The sequence below is a fragment of the Anser cygnoides genome, chromosome 18 (genome assembly GCF_040182565.1).
Source record: "Anser cygnoides isolate HZ-2024a breed goose chromosome 18, Taihu_goose_T2T_genome, whole genome shotgun sequence".
Lineage (NCBI taxonomy): Eukaryota > Metazoa > Chordata > Aves > Anseriformes > Anatidae > Anser > Anser cygnoides.
In genome coordinates, this window is record NC_089890.1 from 8631161 (window position 1) to 8650395 (window position 19235).

At 67.8% G+C, this 19235-nt stretch overlaps 1 protein-coding gene across 4 annotated transcripts in view; it reads left to right on the forward strand.

Moving 5' to 3' along the window:
* The window catches only part of ABR (ABR activator of RhoGEF and GTPase), a 35240-nt gene that overhangs the window by 13819 nt on the left and 2186 nt on the right, over positions 1-19235 (forward strand). For 2 of the 4 annotated variants that reach the window (XM_066979745.1, XM_066979746.1), the window contains exons 3-22: positions 3377-3481; positions 3842-4027; positions 4177-4284; positions 4744-4804; positions 6427-6479; positions 6708-6848; positions 7067-7188; positions 7307-7472; positions 7626-7748; positions 7832-7907; positions 8049-8153; positions 8645-8719; positions 8858-8955; positions 9063-9194; positions 15908-15967; positions 16096-16205; positions 16376-16515; positions 17088-17222; positions 17339-17444; positions 18971-19118. In XM_066979745.1, the coding sequence (XP_066835846.1) occupies positions 3377-3481; positions 3842-4027; positions 4177-4284; positions 4744-4804; positions 6427-6479; positions 6708-6848; positions 7067-7188; positions 7307-7472; positions 7626-7748; positions 7832-7907; positions 8049-8153; positions 8645-8719; positions 8858-8955; positions 9063-9194; positions 15908-15967; positions 16096-16205; positions 16376-16515; positions 17088-17222; positions 17339-17444; positions 18971-19118 (2250 nt within the window). Of the gene's footprint in view, positions 1-1120; positions 1643-3376; positions 3482-3841; positions 4028-4176; positions 4285-4743; positions 4805-6426; positions 6480-6707; positions 6849-7066; positions 7189-7306; positions 7473-7625; positions 7749-7831; positions 7908-8048; positions 8154-8644; positions 8720-8857; positions 8956-9062; positions 9195-11770; positions 12157-15907; positions 15968-16095; positions 16206-16375; positions 16516-17087; positions 17223-17338; positions 17445-18970; positions 19119-19235 lie in introns of those variants that run through there. The other 2 variants (XM_066979747.1, XM_048074063.2) reach the window with 2 other exon arrangements.

Genomic DNA, 19235 nt, shown 5'->3' on the forward strand with positions numbered 1-19235 from the left:
TCAGGGGAGTGCCCTTTGGGTGCCGGCACCTGAAATCTTGGCGTACCCCCAGCCTCGTGGTGGGCACACGCGTGTCAGCTGGTGCCTGGGTGGCACGGGGCGCCTGGCTCAGCCCGCCTGCAGAGGTGTCTGCATCCCCTGTTGTCCTCCTGGTGCCAAAGGTGGCGTCTCCAGCCTGGGGGCTGGCAGGATTGGGGCAGGGTGTCTCGTCTTGTGTGCTCCTAAGGCTGAACCTGGAGCCCCCCCAGCCCTGCGTGGGGACCAGCCCGTCCCACCCACAACCGTGAGCATCCTGGCGGGGGCTGTGGTCACAGCGCAGGGTGGTGGCCCAGCCTCGGCTTGGGTGTTGCTGGGTTTGGTGCTGACAGCTGCTCTGGTCATCCGGTGTCTGTGTCCTACCAAAAACGTGCAAAGCCTGAGCTGCAGCGTGGGGTTTGTTACGGGTTTTGAGAGGAGCAGGGAGCCTGAGCAGCTTGTAGGGACTGAGCAGCTGCTGGTTCCCCTTTTGCTGCTGAAGAGAGGGGGAAAACAGCTGAAACGGCTCTTGCGTTAGCTCGTGCAGATGTCCACATCTCCAGCCTCTGCTTGCCCCATCTGGCAGCGCCTGTGAGGCCCCACAGAGCCGTTGGGCAGCAGCCGGGTGCTGGTCCCCGCTGGATGCAGTGCGGGTGCTCCGGGAAGCACCGTGCGTCAGCAGCATTTCCCTGCCGAGGTTCCCTCTGGAGCAGGAAGGGGTCCAGGACCCTTTTCCTGGGAGGGCTGAGGTTGGGGGTCCAGGTGCCCTTATGGGACCTGATCCTTGCTGCTGCCCTTTGAGGCGATGGAAGACCCCGTGGTCCAGCTCCCTCCTTGCATGGGGGGCACCGTGGGGACCCCAGGCAGGATGGGCGCTCTCCCATCGCTCGTGGCTCTGCCTGGCGAGCCCGGGGAGGCCACGGGGGGGTCGGGATGGAGGCAGCGATGCGGGTGGGGGACCCCTCTCCATGGGGTGCCCCCGGCTCAACGCCTTCCCCCGCCGCCCAGCACCATGTAACTCCAAAAAAAGCGGGCGGCGGGCTGCTGCGCCCCAGCCTTGACCAGAGCGAGGAGCAGCCCCACCTCCAGCGCCGCGACGTGCATTTCCTGTAGCGAGAGCGCAGGGCGGAGCGGCGGGGCTGGCTGCGAGCAGCGCGGCACGGCGGGCAGCGGCCCTCCACCGCCGGCAGCCCCCCCGGGGGAAGCGTTGGCCTGGTGGGCAGAGCCGGGCACCCCCTCGGCCCCCCCCCCAGCTCCGGCGGTCCCACCGTCCTCACCGACGCCGCGGTCACGCTCGCGTGGCCGTGCCGCTGCCTGGGGAGCGCCTCGCAAAGGGGCCGACGGCCTGAGCCGGGGCAGGCGGGAGCACCGGGGATCCCATAATGGCTCCTTTCATCCAGAGGCTGTGGCCGGCGTCCAGGGCTGAGTCAGGCCGGGCTGGCTCGGCTGCGTAAGCTTTCCCAGCTGTAGCCTTGCGGGGTCCCCGTGCACCCCCAGCGGTGCCCGGCAGGCCATGGAGGAGGAAGAGGAGGCCATAGGGTACCTGGATAAAGTCCTGGAGGATGAAGATGACTCTGAGCCGGGAACCCCCACCAGCCCCGGGTCTCCGTTCTCGGCCAGCGAGAAGGTGGGCACCCGTGGGGCACCCCCGCTCTGGCGCCGGACAGGGTGGGGACGGAGACGGGCACCTCGCCGCTGCCGGCCCAGGTCTTGGGGTTTGGGTGTGAGGTTTCCTGGGGCAGCGGTGGGGAGGGGAGAGGGTGCCAAGGGCTCAGCCAGTGCTTGCGCATGCCTGCTGGGGTGGGATGCTGCGTTGGCAGAGCTGGGATGCCCGGGAAGAAGCTGGACCACTCTGTGCCGCTGACTGACCACGCAGCCCCAGGCAGACCCCCCTAAAGTGCCCCCAGCCCTGCTGGACCCCGGGGCTGCGCCCCCGGCCGGCCACAGCCCTGTGTCTTCTCTCGCCCACCTTGCTTGGGTGCCCTGTGGGGACTGGCACGGGGCTGGGGGAGGTCTCCATCCCTCCTCTCCTCGAAGTTTCTGACACAGGGTGGCTGGACCCTGCTGGAGGGTGGGCTCCTTGCCCCTCGGGGCCATGGGGTCAGGCTGGCACCGTCCCCGGGGGTGCTGCGGGTCCCCGGCGCGGACGGGCCCCTTATCTCCCCAGCTCTCACGCAGGGCCCAGCCTCTGGGGAAGCAGGAAGAGCCCGTGACTAATCGGTGGCAGCGAGCCCGCCAGCACCGAGCGGACTCCCTGGGCACCCCCCCCCCCCTGCTGCTCACCGCAGCCTGGCCTTAAAGTTGCAGCTTTGAGGGGGGGCACCGGGCTCGTGGCAGCCGAGGATTGGGACCGAGCGGGGCAGGACGGGCGATGCTGGTCCCAGAGACAGCGTGCACTTCCTGGCTGTGCTCCCATCCGGGGGGGGGTGCTTGTGCCGCCCATTGCACCCATGCGTGGCTGCTGCTGCCGGACCCCCGGCGCGATATTTGGGGTCAGCAGAGCTGGCTGATGGCACAGGGGTCTCCGCAGGCAGTGCGGGATGGGGGCAGACAGGACCTGGTGGTGTCTGAACCGTCCCAAATTGCCCGGAGCAACGAGGTGGGAGTTGTGATCCTCTCCAAAAGGGGCTGTGCCAGATGGGTTAAGGCAGGAGACGAGGATCTCGGTGCTGCAGAGCTGTGGCTCTGCCTGGTGCTGCTCTCGGTGGCAAAGCCCAGGTCCTGAGCGTGGTTTTTAGTGCTGGGCTGGGACTCTGGGCACGGCGGGCGTTCAAGGTAGTCCAGGACCTGGGAGCGGTGTTCAGGGCCGTGCCGATGTCAGGGATGGGACGTGCGTCCCACCAAGCAGAGCGGAGGCTTCTGGCATGCCAAGGAGCAGTTTCTGGGTGGGTGCAGCTCCCAAACCCCCCCCACACCCTCCCAACACCAGACCTGTCCTGCTGCCACCGCGTAGGGGCCGGCGGTGACCGCGTGGGGTGGCGCTTTCCCAGAGGAAGCCCCAGGCGGAGAAAAGGGTGGTGCCGGCTCACATGGCGCCGCTGGGCGTGATTCCAAGGGGTGCCTCTGGACTCTGCCCGGGGAGAGCTGTGCCGTGCCGTGCCATGCCGCCTTGGAGCGCTGCCCGCGGCGCCGGGCTCCGGGCCAGCAAGGAGCGGGGAGAGCAGCGCCACCGGTGCCGCCCCAGCTCCCCAGCTGGCTCCAGCCTGGCCGTGCCGCCCCGACGGCACGTGCTTGGCCCTCGCCGTGGCGTCCCTGTGGTGGCAGGGCCGTGTGTCCGTGCAGGGACGGCGGGGCTGGTGGGGTGTGGGGGCTCCGTCCCGCGCCGGTGGGACTGAGCCGGGCTCCTTGCTGTGTCGCACAGGGCGAGCGAGACACCGGCAAAGGGCTGGAGATGCGGAAGCTGGTGCTCTCCGGCTTCCTGGCCAGCGAGGAGATCTACATCAACCAGCTGGAGGCACTCCTCTTGGTGAGCACCGCCGGGGGGAGGTCCCCCAGGACGGGTGGATGGGGTCCCTTCTGCCGGGGCAGCCCCCGCCCACCCCCCCCGCCAGCCTGCCCGGCACAGAAGTATTTCCAGCCCCGCTTCCTCCCGCGGACACGCCGGCCCTCGCGGTCAGGACGTTGTTGCACAACGCGAGGGTCGCTGCTGATGCAGACGGGGAAGTCCCAGGGGTGAAGGAGCATCGACACGCAGCGACAGCCCCTCGTGCAGGGGGGCCTGGGGTCGTCCCAGAGCCGTCCCCCTCGGTGGGCTGCAGGAGCCCCCTGGGGCCGTTCCCGCTCCGCGCCCCGGTCTCAGACGCTCTCCCTTCTCCTCGCCCGGCAGCCCATGAAGCCGCTGAAGGCCACGGCCACCACGTCGCAGCCCGTCCTCACCCTCCAGCAGATCGAGACCATTTTCTACAAGATCCAGGATATCTACGAGATCCACAAGGAGTTCTACGACAGCCTGTGCCCGAAGGTGCAGCAGTGGGACAGCAACATCACCATGGGCCACCTCTTCCAGAAGCTGGTACGCGCCTTCCCCGGGGCTCTGCTCTGCTCCCCTCCGGCTCGAGGGGCAGCCCGCGGCAAGTTTTGGCCCCGTGGCTCCTGCCTAGCCTCTGGGGGTGCAGGGGGCCCCAGGGGCACCTGGCTGACCCCCCCCCCCCCCACCCGCAGGCCAGCCAGCTCGGGGTGTACAAGGCCTTTGTGGATAACTACAAAATCGCCCTGGAGACAGCTGAGAAGTGCAGCCAGAGCAATTACCAGTTCCAGAAGATCTCGGAGGTGAGCGGGGCCGGGTCTGCGCCGTGGGGTCTGAGCATGTGCCACGGGGTGGGGCAGGGGACATCGTCCTCGTGGCCAAGTCAACCACGTGCACTCCACAGAGGGGCTTCCCCTGCCCGAGGGACTTTTGGGGACCGTCCGTGGGGCAGAGCCATCTGCAGCTGTGCCGGGGTGGTCGTGGCCTCGGCGTTGTGCTGAATCCTTCAGGATTTGGCCCCTGCTTGGGGTCCCTCAGCGGGACCAGCGCTGCAGTGCTGCTCCGGGGGGACCTGAGTGACCCACGGGGGCTGCTCTGTGGGGTGCAACCACAGCCCCAGCACCCGCACATGGCCAGGCTGAGGCTTGGTGGGGGGGGGATGTCTGGGTGCATGGCGGGTGCGGAGCCCCCCAACCTTGAGCAACGACCTGCCCCAGCCCTCAGCCCCCTTGGCCCTCCCTGACGGGCCTTTTCCTCCCTAGGAGCTGAAGGTGAAGGGCCCCAAGGACTCGAAGGAGAGCCACACGTCCGTCACCATGGAGGGTACGGCATGCGCGGGGCGGGCGTGGGGAGGGGGCTGCAGCCTTTTGTCTGCGGGTGCATTACCGAGCGGCTCTCGGAGCGGAGCCCTTTTGTGTTCCCGTGCGCGGTGCTGGTGCTGGTGCTGGCGGGGGGGGGACGCCCCTCGTGAGGATGCTGGGGGCGTGCAGCAGCCCCCCACCCCCTGCCCACCCCCTCCTCCCTCGCTGGGAGCCGTGCTGAGGGCCGATGCCGCGGCGCAGCCGGGCTGAGCTGCCGAGGGGAGGCAGGGATGGCTGCGCGGAGACGGGGCTGCCATGGAAATCCTCGTTATCGTCCGCCTGTGCTGTAACTGCACCTACGGTGAGGGGCTGGGGGTGCGGTGGGGATGTGGCTGGGGGGGTTTCACCTGCCGTGGGGGTGCCGGCCGCTGTCCTCGCTGGCTGGAGGCGGCATCGTGCTCCGCAGCCTGAAGTTGGGTGCGTCTTTGTTCCCGGCTCCATCGAGCCGCCTTGGCTCGGGCACGCGTGGCCACGCGCTCGCTGGGCCCGCGGGGCTGGGGCTCGTGCTGGTGGCGGCGATGGGGGAGCCCCGCTCGAGGGGGCTCTGCGCCGGGGTGCCGATGGGGAGGGGTCCCTGCTTGCTCGCCGCAGGCTGCGAGCAGCTCGGGGCTGCAACGCCCTTCTCCGTGGGGATGGAGGAGCTCCTGCCTCCCTGCCTGTTGTCATCCTGCGCTGCCCGCCCCCGGGGGACCACGCTGATGGGGATGGGGATGGAGGATCAGCCCCTCCTGGGGATGCAGCGGGCTCCCAAGTGCTTTGCATGTACCTGTAGCGATGGCAGCGGGAGGCTCCATCCTCTCTGCGTGCGGGGTGGGAGGATGCCCTGAGCCTCCCTTCCCTCCCGGAGCTCTCGCCGGGTGCCGCAGGGGCTCCGGCTTTCTGTGCTGCCACCGAGGCGTGGGGACCAGCCCCGTGTCCAGACCCCGTCTTGCCCCAATGCAGGGGTCCTGCCCTCGCAACGCGGGGCTACGAGGCAGCGCCCTCCTTCGAGCTCCTTGGGAACGGGACCGGAGCCCCTCCGTGACTCATACCACGGCTTGGGGTCGGTGTGTTTCCCTCTTCCCCTCCCGCCTGCAGCCCGTCCCCGCCGGGGCCCTGCAGTTTGGGGAAGTGGTCCGAATCGTCGGGAAAATCCAGATGCCTCGGTCTGGGTATAAATAGCCCAGAGAGACATGCGAGGGGCGCTGGGACCCGGCACCGCGTGCACACCCCATGCGAGGGGGTGGGGAGGAGGAGGAGGAGGAGGAGGAAGGTCTGGCTGTTGGGATGAAGGGAGCCCCGGAGCATCTTATGGGGTCAGTGAGAGCAGGGCTGCGGTGGGAGCTGCACAGGACCCAGAGTGGAGCAAAAAGGGAAACTGAAAAAGCTCCGGGCTGCTGGCGGTGCCAAGCGGCTCTTCTGCCCCACCACCACGTCACGGCGGGGTGCGGGGCCACCGGGGGTCTCTCACCGGGAGCCAGCAGGGACTGGGGGAGCCAGCAGGGACCTGTTCCCACCTCTGTGGGTGCTGTGCTGGCTCTGGGGTGGGGATGAGGGGCTGAGACCCCGCGGTCGGTGCTGGCTGACCCCTCGTGTCTCCCGCAGCGCTGCTGTACAAACCCATTGACCGCGTCACCCGGAGCACCCTCGTCCTGCACGTGAGTGTGATGCCGACCCCGGGGCGGGATGGGGACACCGAGGGGCTATAGGGACAGGTGGCTGGTGACGGCTGTGTCCCCAGGCAGACCCTCCCTCATGCTAGATCAGCCATGCCCTGCTGCTGCTGGGCACCCACAGCCCGGGGAGCACCATGGGGGGCAACCCAATGTGGGTGCTGTGGGGTGGGTGGCACCCTCGGGTCGCTCACCCGTGCCCACCCCATCCAGGACCTCCTCAAGCACACTCCAGCCGACCACCCCGACTACCCGCTGCTGCAGGACGCCCTCCGCATCTCGCAGAACTTCCTCTCCAGCATCAATGAGGACATCGACCCCCGGAGGACAGCGGTCACCACCCCCAAGGGGGAGGTGAGGCGGGCAGGGTGGCGCGGGGTGGTGGCAGAGCCCTCTGCAAGCCCCCGGTGGTGCCTCCACCCCGAGGAGCTCCACGGTGCTCGGCCAGGAGGTGGAGGGGGGGGGTCCTCAACACAGTTCTGGGTGCGTGGAGAGGGACAGGGACATCCAGGCCCCACGGGGTGCTGGCCCTTGCTCTGTGCCCGCTCTCACGCCAGCCCTCCTCCCCCCAGACCCGGCAGCTCATCAAGGACGGCTTCCTGGTGGAGCTGTCGGAGGGCTCGCGGAAGCTGCGGCACGTCTTCCTCTTCACCGACGTGCTGCTCTGCGCCAAGCTGAAGAAGACGGCGGTGGGGTAAGGAGGGCGCTGGGGGCCCTGTCCTCCAGCGGGAAGGGGCACGGGGTGGGGGGACGGGGGACTGGGAGGGCTGGGAGGATGCTGAGGATGCTCAGCACCCGCGCCTCGGCCGCAGGAAGCACCAGCAGTACGACTGCAAGTGGTACGTGCCCCTGGCCGACCTGGTGTTCCCCTCGCCGGAGGAGTCGGAGCACTGCCCGCAGGTGCACGTCATCCCCGACCACGAGCTGGAGGACATGAAGATGAAGATCTCGGCCATCAAGAGCGAGGTGCAGAAGGAGGTGAGAAGGGCTGGGAAGGGTGTGGGGTGTCCATGGGTTGCCAGACCCACCCCGGTGGGGTTGGGGATGGGCAGATAGCACCCAGGGGTGCTGGGGGTGCCGGAGACATCTCGTCTGCTTCACCCAGTCCCCGTGTCCTCTCCCTGCCTGCAGAAAGCCAACAAGGGGCAGAGCCGTGCCATCGAGCGCCTCAAGAAGAAGATGTTTGAGAACGAGTTCTGGCTGCTCCTCAACTCGCCCGCCATTCCCTTCCGCATCCACAACCGCAACGGGAAGGTGAGGGGGGCTGGAGGGGCCGGGGCTGTGCTGGCTGGGGAGGGACAAGTCTCAGCCCCGCAGCATCGCCCTCTTTCTTCCAGAGCTACCTATTCCTGCTGTCCTCCGACTACGAGAGGTCTGAGTGGAGGGAGGCCATTCAGAAACTGCAGAAAAAGGGTAAGTCTCGGGCTGCCGAGGCCCCCTTGGGGCTCCTTCCCCCTAGGGTGCTGCCATGGATCGGCCGCATGGGATTCCAGCTTGTCTGGTCCCCGGGGCCGGTGGCGGCTGCGTCCCTCTGAAGCCCCTCTCCTGCCCCAGACCTCCAGGCCTTCGTGCTGAGCTCGGTGGAGCTGCAGGTGCTGACGGGATCCTGCTTCAAGCTCCGCACCGTCCACAACATCCCGGTCACCAGCAATAAGGACGGTGAGTGTCTGCTGGGCTGCTGGCCCCTCTCGGCATGGGGGTGACATGGGGAGGGTGTGCGGGGTCCCTCACCTCGAGCGGGGTCCCCGGCTGTGCAGGGGGACGTGTCCCCAGCAGGTGGCACTGCCGGAGCAGAGCTGGGCTCTCATGCGCAGCGTTCCCAGCTGTGACACGGCGCTGGTTTTGGGGTCCCAGCGACGTCCCCACGGCCTGGGAAGGAGCAGGGTGACCCCAGTACGACCAGCCAGCCCCACTGGGAGCACCCCCGGCATCGGGGAGCTCGGGATGTCCGGTGGGACTGATGGGCAGCAAGGGATGCTTGTCCTTCTCCAGACCTTCAGGAGGAGCCCTCCAAGGGGGTTGGGGACAAGGGGGTGTCACTGCAGGCACCTGGGGGCTATGCTGGGGCTCATTATGGAAGATCCTGCCTAAGGGGGTGGTTGGGGGTCAAAACCAGAGCCTTAACGACCCCTCTGCTCCTTGCCTCGCAGACGACGAGTCCCCCGGGCTCTACGGGTTCCTGCACGTCATTGTCCACTCCGCCAAGGGCTTCAAGCAGTCGGCCAGTAAGTGCAGCGCCCACCCTCGCTCGGAGGGGCTGGGGCGAGAGCTGGGTCCAGCACAGGGCCCCGTGAGCCCCCGGGGGTCCCAGCAGCTCAACAGGGACGCGTTACGGGGGCGCTCAGCGGTGTCTCCTCCCCCAGACCTCTACTGCACGCTGGAGGTGGACTCCTTCGGCTACTTCGTCAGCAAAGCCAAGACTAGGGTTTTCCGGGACACAACAGAGCCGCAGTGGAACGAGGTGAGAGGAGGCTGGAGGATGAGGGGAAGGGACCGTGCCCACCCTCCAGCCCTGGTTTTGGAGCTGTTTCGGGTGCTGGGGCTGAGCCACCCTCCGTCTGCTCCCAGGAGTTCGAGATTGAGCTGGAAGGCTCCCAGTCCCTGCGCATCCTCTGCTACGAGAAATGCTACGACAAGACCAAGCTCAACAAGGACAACAACGAAATCGTGGACAAGATCATGGGCAAGGGGCAGATCCAGGTACGTGCTGGGGCTTTCGGGCATCCTCTTGCCCAACCCATACCTCTTGGGGCGGGCCTGCTGGGGTGCAGGGCTGGGAGACGCCGGGAGCCGAGCGCAGGGGTCTGGGCTCGGGGCTGAAGGCAGCGAGGAGGATGAGCAGCAGGCATGTGGGCGACGATCCTGGGGTGCGATGGCCTCAGCAGGGGTGGGACAAAGCGAGAGGGGATCCCAGGGAGGTGGCAAAGATGACGGCCACCCCCCAGGCGTGCACCCAGCCCTGTTCCTTGGGATCAGCTCACCCCGTGGGCTGCGGGGAGGGCTCGCTCTGGCCAAGGAGGGGGCCACGAGCCTGCTGTCTGCCTCCTGAAGAGCTCTGAGCATCCAGCCCCACATCTCCCCCGCCGGCCCAGTGCTCCCTCCCCGCCGGCCGCTGCTGTCCCCTCTGCCACCATCCGCATCCCCGGCGCCTCCATCCGCCGTCGCTATGGCAACGGGGGGTTGCCAGGGCAACGGCCCGGCCGCCTCTGATTGGCCGTTGCCAGGCAGGGGGATGGAGGCCGGGGCTGCCCCGAGATGCTCCCAGGTGAGCAGGGCGGTGGGAGGGGGGCCGGCAGCCCCCAGACCCTGCACCCCGCAGCACCCCCCCTTGGCCAGGGGGCAGCGGGGATGGCTCAGGACGGCGATGCCCACCCGTTTTCCTGGCGGGACCCCCGCTCTGGCTGCCTCCCTCCGCTGTGATGGGGTGCCTGGGACACGTCCCCCCCCCGGCCTGAGGCCACTTCAAAGCGCCCGGCTGCCTGCTCCATGGGAAAGTAGCTGAGGGCAGGTCCCCGGGGAGGAGGAAGGAGCACGGAAACGCTGCTGGGAAGGAGGTGCTGATGTGGGGCAGCACCACGTTGGGTGCAGGATGGGAGATGGGGCTCGGCTGGGCGCGGTTGTACCCAAAGTTGCCCGTCTGCTGCCCTCCCTGGCGTGGGGCAGGGGTGGCACGAGGCCATGCAGTACGCAGGGGGCCGGGGAAGGGGCTCAGTGCCCCGCGGGGCTCAGCCCAGCTGTGTGCTTGGAAATAGCCCATGTCAACAAACATGAGTCACGCCGGGAGACCGGGGGTCGGGGCAGGGACAGCACGGCTCGGCTCTGCCGTGCAAAAGTCTGGGAAGGAAAAAGGGAGAGAGAGGAGGCCCCCGAGGCTGCTCACCCTGAGGACGGAGCGGTGTCCCTGGCATTAGGAGCGGGGCTGCAGGGCTGTCCTGCTGTCACCTGGCGCCGTTGCTCGGGGCAGGGCTGGCCCCAGCGGGACAGGGGTGGTGGCAGGCAGGGACAAGGGACAGCAAAGGTTTGGGCAGGACTGGCGCCGCCACTCGTGGGTGACTGGGTTGTGGCTGTGCCCTGAGTTAAGGCAGAGATGCTGCCCTGGATAGTCCCTACCCTTGTTGCTCCCTGGGCTCCCCGAGAGCTGCTGCTGGTTCCAGTTAGCACTGAGGAGTGGGAGGCACTGGGAGCACTGGGGTCTGCAGCTTGGCAAAGGCCTGTGATGGGCAGGGAGCTGCCGGGCTGGCCAAAATCCTGCAGCTGTGCTGTGCCCACTGCCCAGCTCCAACCCGGCAGGCCGGGCATCCTGGCAGCAGGCCCCGAGGCGTCTTGTGTTGTGCTGAGCATCGGACCCCCATCCCGTACCCCATCCCAGTGTCTGGCGGAGGGAGCCCCTTGCTTTGGGGCCCTGCCAGGTCCTGGTGGCTTTGTGGGTGGGAAGCCCAGCTCCGAGCCCGTCCTTGTCCCGGGGGCTGCCAGCAGCTGTGGGTGATGGCAGGGGCTGTGCAGGGCAGCCTGCGGGTTCTCGTGCCCTGCTGCAGAGGGGAGAGCCTGCATCTGGCCCTGGTGCCCTGGGGTGGGCAAGGGGACGGGCAGCGGGTGTATGGGGAGGGGGTCTCGGAGCTGGGGTGATGGGGCAGGGCAGAGCAGCCCCTCCTGGCCGTGCAGCCCCGTTTTGGTGCAGGGGGAGGAGACGCGGCTGTGGAAGCGGAGGCTGTGTTGTCATGGGCACGGTGCCTGCCATCCCCGCAGGGAATCGCTCCCTGGCCGGTCCCCCTTTGCACAGGGTTGGCAAAGGCTCCAAAAAGGGGGAGATTTGTGGTGTCGGGGCTGTCCTGGACCTGCAGGGACCCACAGGGCACCCTATGCAGACCTGGGGGGGCTGGATCCTGCCTGGTGCTGAGCCCCGCGGAGGCAGGGTGCTGTGCAATTCCCACTGTTGGCTCCTTGCCCTGTCCGTGTGTGTCGGCAGGAGCCGTGGTGATGCTCCAGGGCACCCCCACCTCACCCCACCGCCGGTGGAGGTGACGAGGACCAGGGCAGGCTGGTGAGGTGTAGGGGGGGGTCCCTGCTCCCCAGACCGTGGCAGGACGCCCCAAAAGCGCCAACCCCTTGCTGTGCCCAGCCTGGCTGCTGCGGGGAGGGGGACGGGGATGCTCCGGCGGTGCCTCCCCGGCCCCAGTGTGCGGGGCTGCGCAGCCCTCCGGAGCGGCGCAGCGGGCGGCAGGGCGGGAGTTAACGCGTGGGGGACGCCGGGGGGGCTGCTTTGAGTCACTTCCTCGCAGTGGGAGGGAGGCTTTGGGGCTGCCGAGCTGCCTCTCGCCAGCCTGGCTCACACCCTGGAAGATGAGCCCAGCCTGCTCGCCTGCCCGCCGCCCGAGCCGGGCCGTCCCCGGCCACCGCTGACCTCCGTGCCCAAGCAGCAGCGGGGATGCCGGTGTTCTGCTAACCCCCCCCGGCCACCCTGGGGCCCCCCAGCCTCTCCTCTGGCATCCCGGGAGCCGAAGCGGTGGCGATGATGACGGACGTGCTGGTGCAGCCCGACGGCAGCCCCAGTCCTGGGGGCGAGCGCCTGGAGCCTGGCCCGGAGGAGCCCGAGGGCAAGCGGCCCTCCACCACGGGCGCCCGCCTCTGGGGCCGGGTGCGCAGCAAGCTGCTGAGGCAGAAGGTGCCTGGGGGGCTCGGGGGGACGGGGAGGCGGTGGGGTGCATCCAGTTGGCTTCTCCATACCTGGTGGCTTTGTTCAGGAGGGGGGGGGCTCGGGTACGGGTGCGCCTCGGTACCCCCTTGCTTTGGGGAGAGGGCTGGGGGGGGGGGCTCTGCGTGTGCCGTTTGGGTGCTTCGGGAGCTTTGTGAATACTTAGCAGCCTGCTCAGCGCTTGTTTTCCTCTTCCCCTTCTTCCCCGGGGGATGCCGAGCTGCTTTGTGCCAGGCTGGTTGTGTTGCACGGGGTGCAGCCGGGGTGCTGGGGCGGCAGGCGGGGACAGAGGGCACCCTTGGGTGCTGCCCCCCCTGCCCCAAGCAGTAGGTGCTGCCTGTTTTGTTGGGGGAGATGAGGGGCAGGGGTGCTCAAAGGGGTGACGGGAGGACACGGCACCGTCACAGGCTGCCCTGGGGGACTCGGGGGCACCGGGGGCTTCCCTCCCATGCTGGCTCGGAGCGATACAAGGCAGGAGCTGCCCCGACACATGCGGGTTCAGTTTGTCAACAGCGAGGGGGGGGCTCGCTGGCAGCAGGGCTGGCTGTGACGCAGCGGCATTAACCTCGATTCCGTGCAGCCGCCGCTCCCGCAGAGGGGATTAGGGGCCGCCAGGGCTGCGGCGGGAGCTGCTCGGCGGCTGTTGCTGGGGCAAAACCCGAGGAGGTTTTCGCTTCCCAGGACGCGGGGCAGACGGGTGAGCGGGGGCTGTGTCACCGTGAGCTGTCCCGCGCAGGAGCTCGGCTGCAGCAAGCCCGTGCCTGGGTCCCTGCGTGCAGCAGGCACGTCCTGCTTTTAGGGTCGCTGTCGGATGGGGCTCTGAATCGCTGCTTTTTTGGGCTTTGCTTTGCTGCGGGCTGGTGCTGGGGCTGCTCTGTCCCTGTAGTGTGGCCCCGACGCCGTGTGCTGCCTGGGCAGGGGGTCGCTGCGTGGGGACCCGGAGCATCCCCTGCCTGCTGGGGCCGCTCCTGTTGGCCAGGCTGGGTGCCCACGGGGGCCGTGCTGGTGGGGAGCGACCCCAACTGTAGCAGCTCCCCTGGGATCCCGCTCCCAGGGTGACACAGGGGGAGACAGCCACGCCGGCTGAGTCACCGCTTTGCTCAGGATGGCTTCACCCAGGCTGATGCATCGGGTGACCTCATGGGTGAGAGGCACGAGGAAGGGATGTGCCGGCAGCATCCCGGCGCTTGGGGCCCCCAGGGCCACCACGACGGCTCCTCTGCCACCAAAGCCCCCAGGACGCACGCAGCCCTGCGGGACTGCTTGTTGCCTGTCCCACTGCCGCCTCTCCCTGTGTGACAAGGGGCCTCGTGCAAGGAAACACCCTCAGGTAACGTGGGAGAAGAGGCTGAAGGTGAGTCTCTGTGTCCCGGAGCTGGGGGTGCCATCCTCCCCAGCCGTGCCATCCTCCCCAGCAGCTCGGGGCCATCCCTGGGCCGTGCCGGAGCGTGGCAGCTCCCTGTGGTGCAGGGGGAGGAGATGGTGACAGTGGCAGTAGCTGAGCCTGGGTGTTTGCCAGCGCCATGTGGGCAGGAGGTGCCTCTGGCGCCGTGGGCAGATGCTCCCATCCGTCCTCCCACGCGTGGGAGCTGTGTCCCGTGGGGACGTGGCAGTGGCTTGGAGAGCACCGGGGCCAGCTCAGAGCACGGTGCCCCGTGGGGACCAGCCCCAGCTGCAGGGGAGCTGGGTGACTCCGGCTGAGCCAGCTCAAATTTGGGGCAGTGACAGAAGTGGGGGGGGCACGGCGCAGCAGGCGGCTGGGGGAACGCGCTGTGCTCGGGGTGAGGTTCGCGGTGCTCGTGGCAGCCAACCTGGCTTTTATTAGGGCTTTGTTCGGAGCCTGCTAAAGCCCTTCCAGATGTGCGCTGCCAGGGCCATCGGAGACGGGGGACCCGTGGGACGGGGCTGGGGAAGATGTGTGGTGTTTCCAATTAAACTCGCGCCGTGGAGGGGGAGGCCCACGGCTCCCGACCTGGCTGGGGAACGAACGGCTTCGCTGCCGCTGCCTGGGGCTGGACGCTTTGCTCCTCGCTGCTGGGGCTGCGGTGACAAGGCAGCTTCTGCATCAGTGCCACGAGGGGGACGTGGCTGCGTGTGGAAAAGGGGTGAAAGCTCTTCGGGACCTGGCCAGAGCCCCACTGCCGCTGCACAGGGCATGGCCGTGGCTGCAGTGGGTGCGCAGTGGCAATGCCCTGTGCCCAGCAGCGGGTGCTGCGGGGGGGGACCGGAGCTGGTGGGGGGGACACAAGGGGCTTCAGTGGAAGGGCTGGGGTTGGCCAGGGTCCAGCTGCAGCCTCGTGATGCTTGCGTCCAAACTTGCTGCGGGGCCCCTTGGGAGCCTGGGGCAGCTGCAGCCTTCTGCTCCTCCTCCTGCTCCCCGCTCTGTCCCCAGCAGCCGCGGGGCTGGCGGGGTGAAGGCGTCGCGGCACTCACCCGGGCTCTCCCGTGCTGGGGCGCCGGGGAGGGGATCGGCATCAGGAGGCGTTGCTGGAAACCGCAGCACCTCACGTGGCAGCGGGGGGTGGAGGAGCTGCCCGGCCTCGTGGGAATGGCGCTGGGGACAGCAGCTGGGTGCTGGGCAGGGTCCGGCCGGCTCGGCTCGGCCAGCCCAGGTGGTGCTTGGGACGATCGTGGGGCTCGTTTGTCCTCAGCAGACGTCCCCTGGCTGAGCTCCACATCCCCTCTTCCTGCTGCCTTGGGGCTGAGCTCAGGCGATGCCGCGGTGCTGGGAGCCAGGGCAATTTGGGTCTCGGTGTGCAGGAGGGGACGTGAGGGACCCCAGCGTGATATGTGGTGGCTTCGTGAGTGGCCAGAAGCTGGGGCAAGGGAATGGCAGCTCTGTGGCCAGAGCGGCAGCTCTGGACATCTTTGTGCTCACACTGAGCACCTCCCGAGCCAGCAGCTGCTAAAGGAAACCCCCGCGTCCTTGAGCAGTGACCCCGTGCACGTGGCACGAGCCTCGCCTGGCAGCTGCGCACTCGCAGCCCCAGGACCCCCGCCAGCTCCGCGTCCTGTCCCCTTCCCCGAGGGGACATTAGTGCCAGGCGCTGCCCTGTGCATTACGAGGATCGATGGGGCCGGATCGATGGCACCAGCTGGGGACCAAAAAGCCCCAGAAGGCAGCTGGAGCGAGGGCTGGCTGCTGTGGCAGAGCCCCCGTGCCCTTGGGTGGGAGCAGACCCCCCAGCCCCGCAGTAAGGTGAGCTGGTGCCAGCCTTCCTCGTCCCAGTGCTGCGTCCTCATCGTCCTATCCCTGGGGCTGAGGCCCCCGATCGCCGTCCCCTCTTGGGACTGGGGTCACTGCTGTCCTCTCTGCCCCCGTCCTGTGTCACCAAGGATTGGGGACGGCTCTGTGCCACCTCGCTGCCATGAGCGTTGGGGCCTTGGGAACGCCAGAACCTCGCTGTGGCCCTGGGGAAGCGTCACCGAGTCCCCTGCTAGCCCGAAAGCCAGAAATAGCAGAGCCTGTCATTCCCAGGGGTTATAAATAGCCCTGGCTATTGGGAGATGTTGTTTTTTTCTGCATGGAAAACACTGCCCTAGTTCTGCTCCATCAATCTGCCTCCAGAAATAGTCCCGATTCTTGGAAATTTCTTGCTGCTGGGGTGTGTGTTCAGCCAGGGGCTCGGGGGACCGATCCCACCGGGTCCAGCGCCCAACCCAAGGGACCCCAGACTGTCCCTGCTGGTGTCCAACCCTGCTGTGCTGTCTCTCCCCGCAGCTGGACCCGCAGGCCGTGCAGACCAAGAACTGGCACATGGACGTGATTGAGATGAACGGGGTAAGCGGGGCCCAAAGCCCCTTCCTCGGGTGGCAGCGGGGTGGGCGAGCCGTAGACCGGAGCTTCGGGTGCGCTGCGGGGCCGTACCTCTGCGTGACGCCGAGGTGACAGCCAGGATGTCCCCGCAGATCAAGGTGGAGTTCTCCATGAAGTTCACGAGCAGAGACATGAGCCTGAAGAGGACGCCGTCCAAAAAGCAGACCGGCGTCTTCGGCGTCAAAATCAGCGTCGTCACCAAGTGCGTGCGGGGCTGGGGGTGGCTGCTCCCTCCCTGTCCCTGCGGGCCGTGGGGTTTGGGGATGCGGGGGACCTGCCCCCATCCCTCCCACCCTGCATGTGGATCCTGCCCCATCTCGGGGCTGGCGGGGCCCCGAAAATCGCCGCTGACCCCTCTGCTTTCCGAGCCAGGCGCGAGCGCTCCAAGGTGCCTTACATCGTGCGCCAGTGCATCGAGGAGGTGGAGAAGAGGGGCATCGAGGAGGTCGGCATCTACAGGATCTCCGGCGTCGCCACGGACATCCAGGCCTTGAAGGCGGTCTTCGATGCGAGTGAGTGACGGCCGCCTGTCCCCTCCGCGGGCACCGAGCACCCCCCTGGTGCTGCAAGCCCGGGGGCTGCCCACTGCGCTGCGCCACGTGCGAGGTGCACGGGTGGGTGCTGAAGGGGCTGGGGACGAGGAGGTAAAAGCTCGGAGCTGGTGCCGCAGGAATTGCTGCCCTGCCGTGTGTGGGGCACGGGCAGCCCCGGCCCTGAGCCCCCGCAAGGGAGCCCCGCAGCCCCGCTTTGCCCTGACCTATTTTCGGTGGTGTTTGTGTGCCGATGGCTCTGAGCTGCCTCCGCGCCTGGCCGGCTCCCAGGGAGACACTGAGTCAGGGCAAGGTTGCAGATGGATTTGCGAATTGTTCCGCGACCCGCTGCCCAACACTGCCATGGCCAGACTGCCCGCTCCCGATGGCAGCAGCAGGGTCAGGAGCTGGATTAATGCTCACAAGGGTCCCCAGATCTCCTTCCTGGTGCTACCACGTCCAGAGGGGCCCTCGGTGGTGCAGTGGGGCTGGGGACTGTGCTGTTTGGGGTGTTTGCGAACAGGAGGTGTCACACGGGGCTGCTCTCTGGACAGATAACAAGGACATCCTGGTGATGCTGAGCGACATGGACATCAACGCCATCGCCGGCACGCTCAAGCTGTATTTCCGAGAGCTGCCCGAGCCCCTCCTCACTGACAGACTGTACCCCGCCTTCATGGAGGGCATCGGTAAGGGCCCGGGGACCGGTAAGGGGTCTGGCCACGCTGCCAGCACCTTCCTCCCTGCTGCCCCGCTCGCGCAGGGCTTGGTCCTTGCCCTGAGCCCTCTCTCTCCTTGCCCCCAGCCCTCTCGGATCCTGCTGCCAAGGAGAACTGCATGATGCACCTTCTCCGCTCGCTGCCTGACCCCAACCTCATCACTTTCCTCTTCCTGCTGGAGCACTTGAAAAGGTAACGGCCGGGCAGGGCAGGGCAGGGGGTGCAGCGTCCGTCTCGCTGCTTTGCCTGGGGGTGGGCCACGAGCACGGGGGGAGCCGCTGGGGGTGCCCTCACACCCCATGGCCGTGGCTGGTCCCTATCCAGGTGATGCTGTGCTGGTGGAGAGCAGGGCAGGATTTGGGATTTGGGCAGCTTGCAGTGGCCTTTCCCTTCTCCTGGCCCCTCCGGAGGGTGCAGCCCCAGGGGTGAGCACAACTCCGCGTCCCTGGGCTGCGGTGTGTTCACCGGGGGGGGTCTGTGGGATCCTGGAGCTGTTCTGTGACACAGAGCAGCCCCTGGAGTCCTGGGGTCACTGGTGGTGGTGGCAGCGGGGACCCTGCAGAGCACGGGGCCCTTCGCACAGCTCCGCTCTGCAGGGAGCACGCATCCTTTGGCACGAGGCAACTCTTGGCTGCCTTAGCCTGCGTGCAGCTGCTTGGATGAGCTCCCTGTGGGGACCAGCTGGCCTCAGCACGGGGCGGGGAATTAATTTGGGACCGTGCGGTGCCCTTTTAGCAGGAAAACTGAGCACTGCGTCCTTCGCACCGGTGCAGGAGCAGCCCCTGCCCAGCACATTCCTCTGATCCCTGCAACTTGTCTGCAGCAGGCGGCTGAGCCCTGGGGGTGTTCAGCTCTGCAAAAATGTCCCAAAGCTGTGTTCAGCACCTTGTGCTGCTTGTCCTGCGGTGAGAGCAGCACCGTGCAGCTCCCCATCATGGCAGCAGCTGTAGCTCCTGTGCCCGCTCCATTTCAGCTACTCCTGACTCCATTTGCAGCTAGGAGAGCCCGGCCGAGCCTGGGGAAGGGCAGCGCAGGGACCCCAAAACCCGCAGTGGGCGCAGGGCTGGTGGCAGGGCCGCGGTGCGGCACGCAGGGCTCGGCCAGAGCGTGCCACGAGGTTGGGAACGGGGCTGGCGGCTTGTGTTACTTGCGTCGTGACGCGTTTTTCTCTGCTTTGGCTACAGGCAAACAGAAAAAGTGATTGCTGCCGGGGGTGGGGAAGGAAAATCCATTTCCACCCTGAGAACTGGGCACAGCCAGTTCCCACATCTGCTCCCCTGGCTGGGGCTCAGCCGGGGAGCGCGGCCGCCTGCTAACACGGCGATGTTGTGGCCCTGCTCCCTTGGTGTGGGGGCTGCTTGGGGTCCCACGGGGTCAGGGGGCCGGTGCAGAGCCCTCCGTACCCTGCAGGGGCTGGGGCAGGGCGGAGGCTCTGCAGCTCTCGAGCAAGCCAGGGCTCGGTCGCTGCCACATCACACCCAGGGCTCCCAGCCAGGCCCGGCGGCTCCTGCAGAGGCCGTGAAGGGGGCAGAGCTCCCTGCCCTGCCCCTGGGTCTGCCGGGGCCACAAGGGGCTGCTGCAGCCGGAGCTGTCCCGCTGGGGCTGGAGGGTGGCAGGGGGGAGGTCAGCGTTTGTCCCTCCCGTGGCACCCGGTGGCTGCGCTGCTCTGGGTGGAGGCGCTGGGAGCTGACGCTCGTGGCTTTCCTCTTATCCCCCAGGGTGGCGGAAAAGGAGCCCATCAACAAAATGTCCCTCCACAACCTGGCCACAGTCTTCGGGCCGACACTGCTGAGACCCTCGGAGGGGGAGAGCAAAGGACACCTCACCCTGGCCTCCGACATCTGGTCCCACGACGTGATGGCCCAGGTGAGAGCTGAACTGCCGGGGCCGGGACCCGGCCCATGCCAGCACCCGGAGGGTTTCACCGGCCTGTCCGGGCGGACTTGTCCCTCCTCACTGGAGGCGGCTGCACGGGGCAAGCTG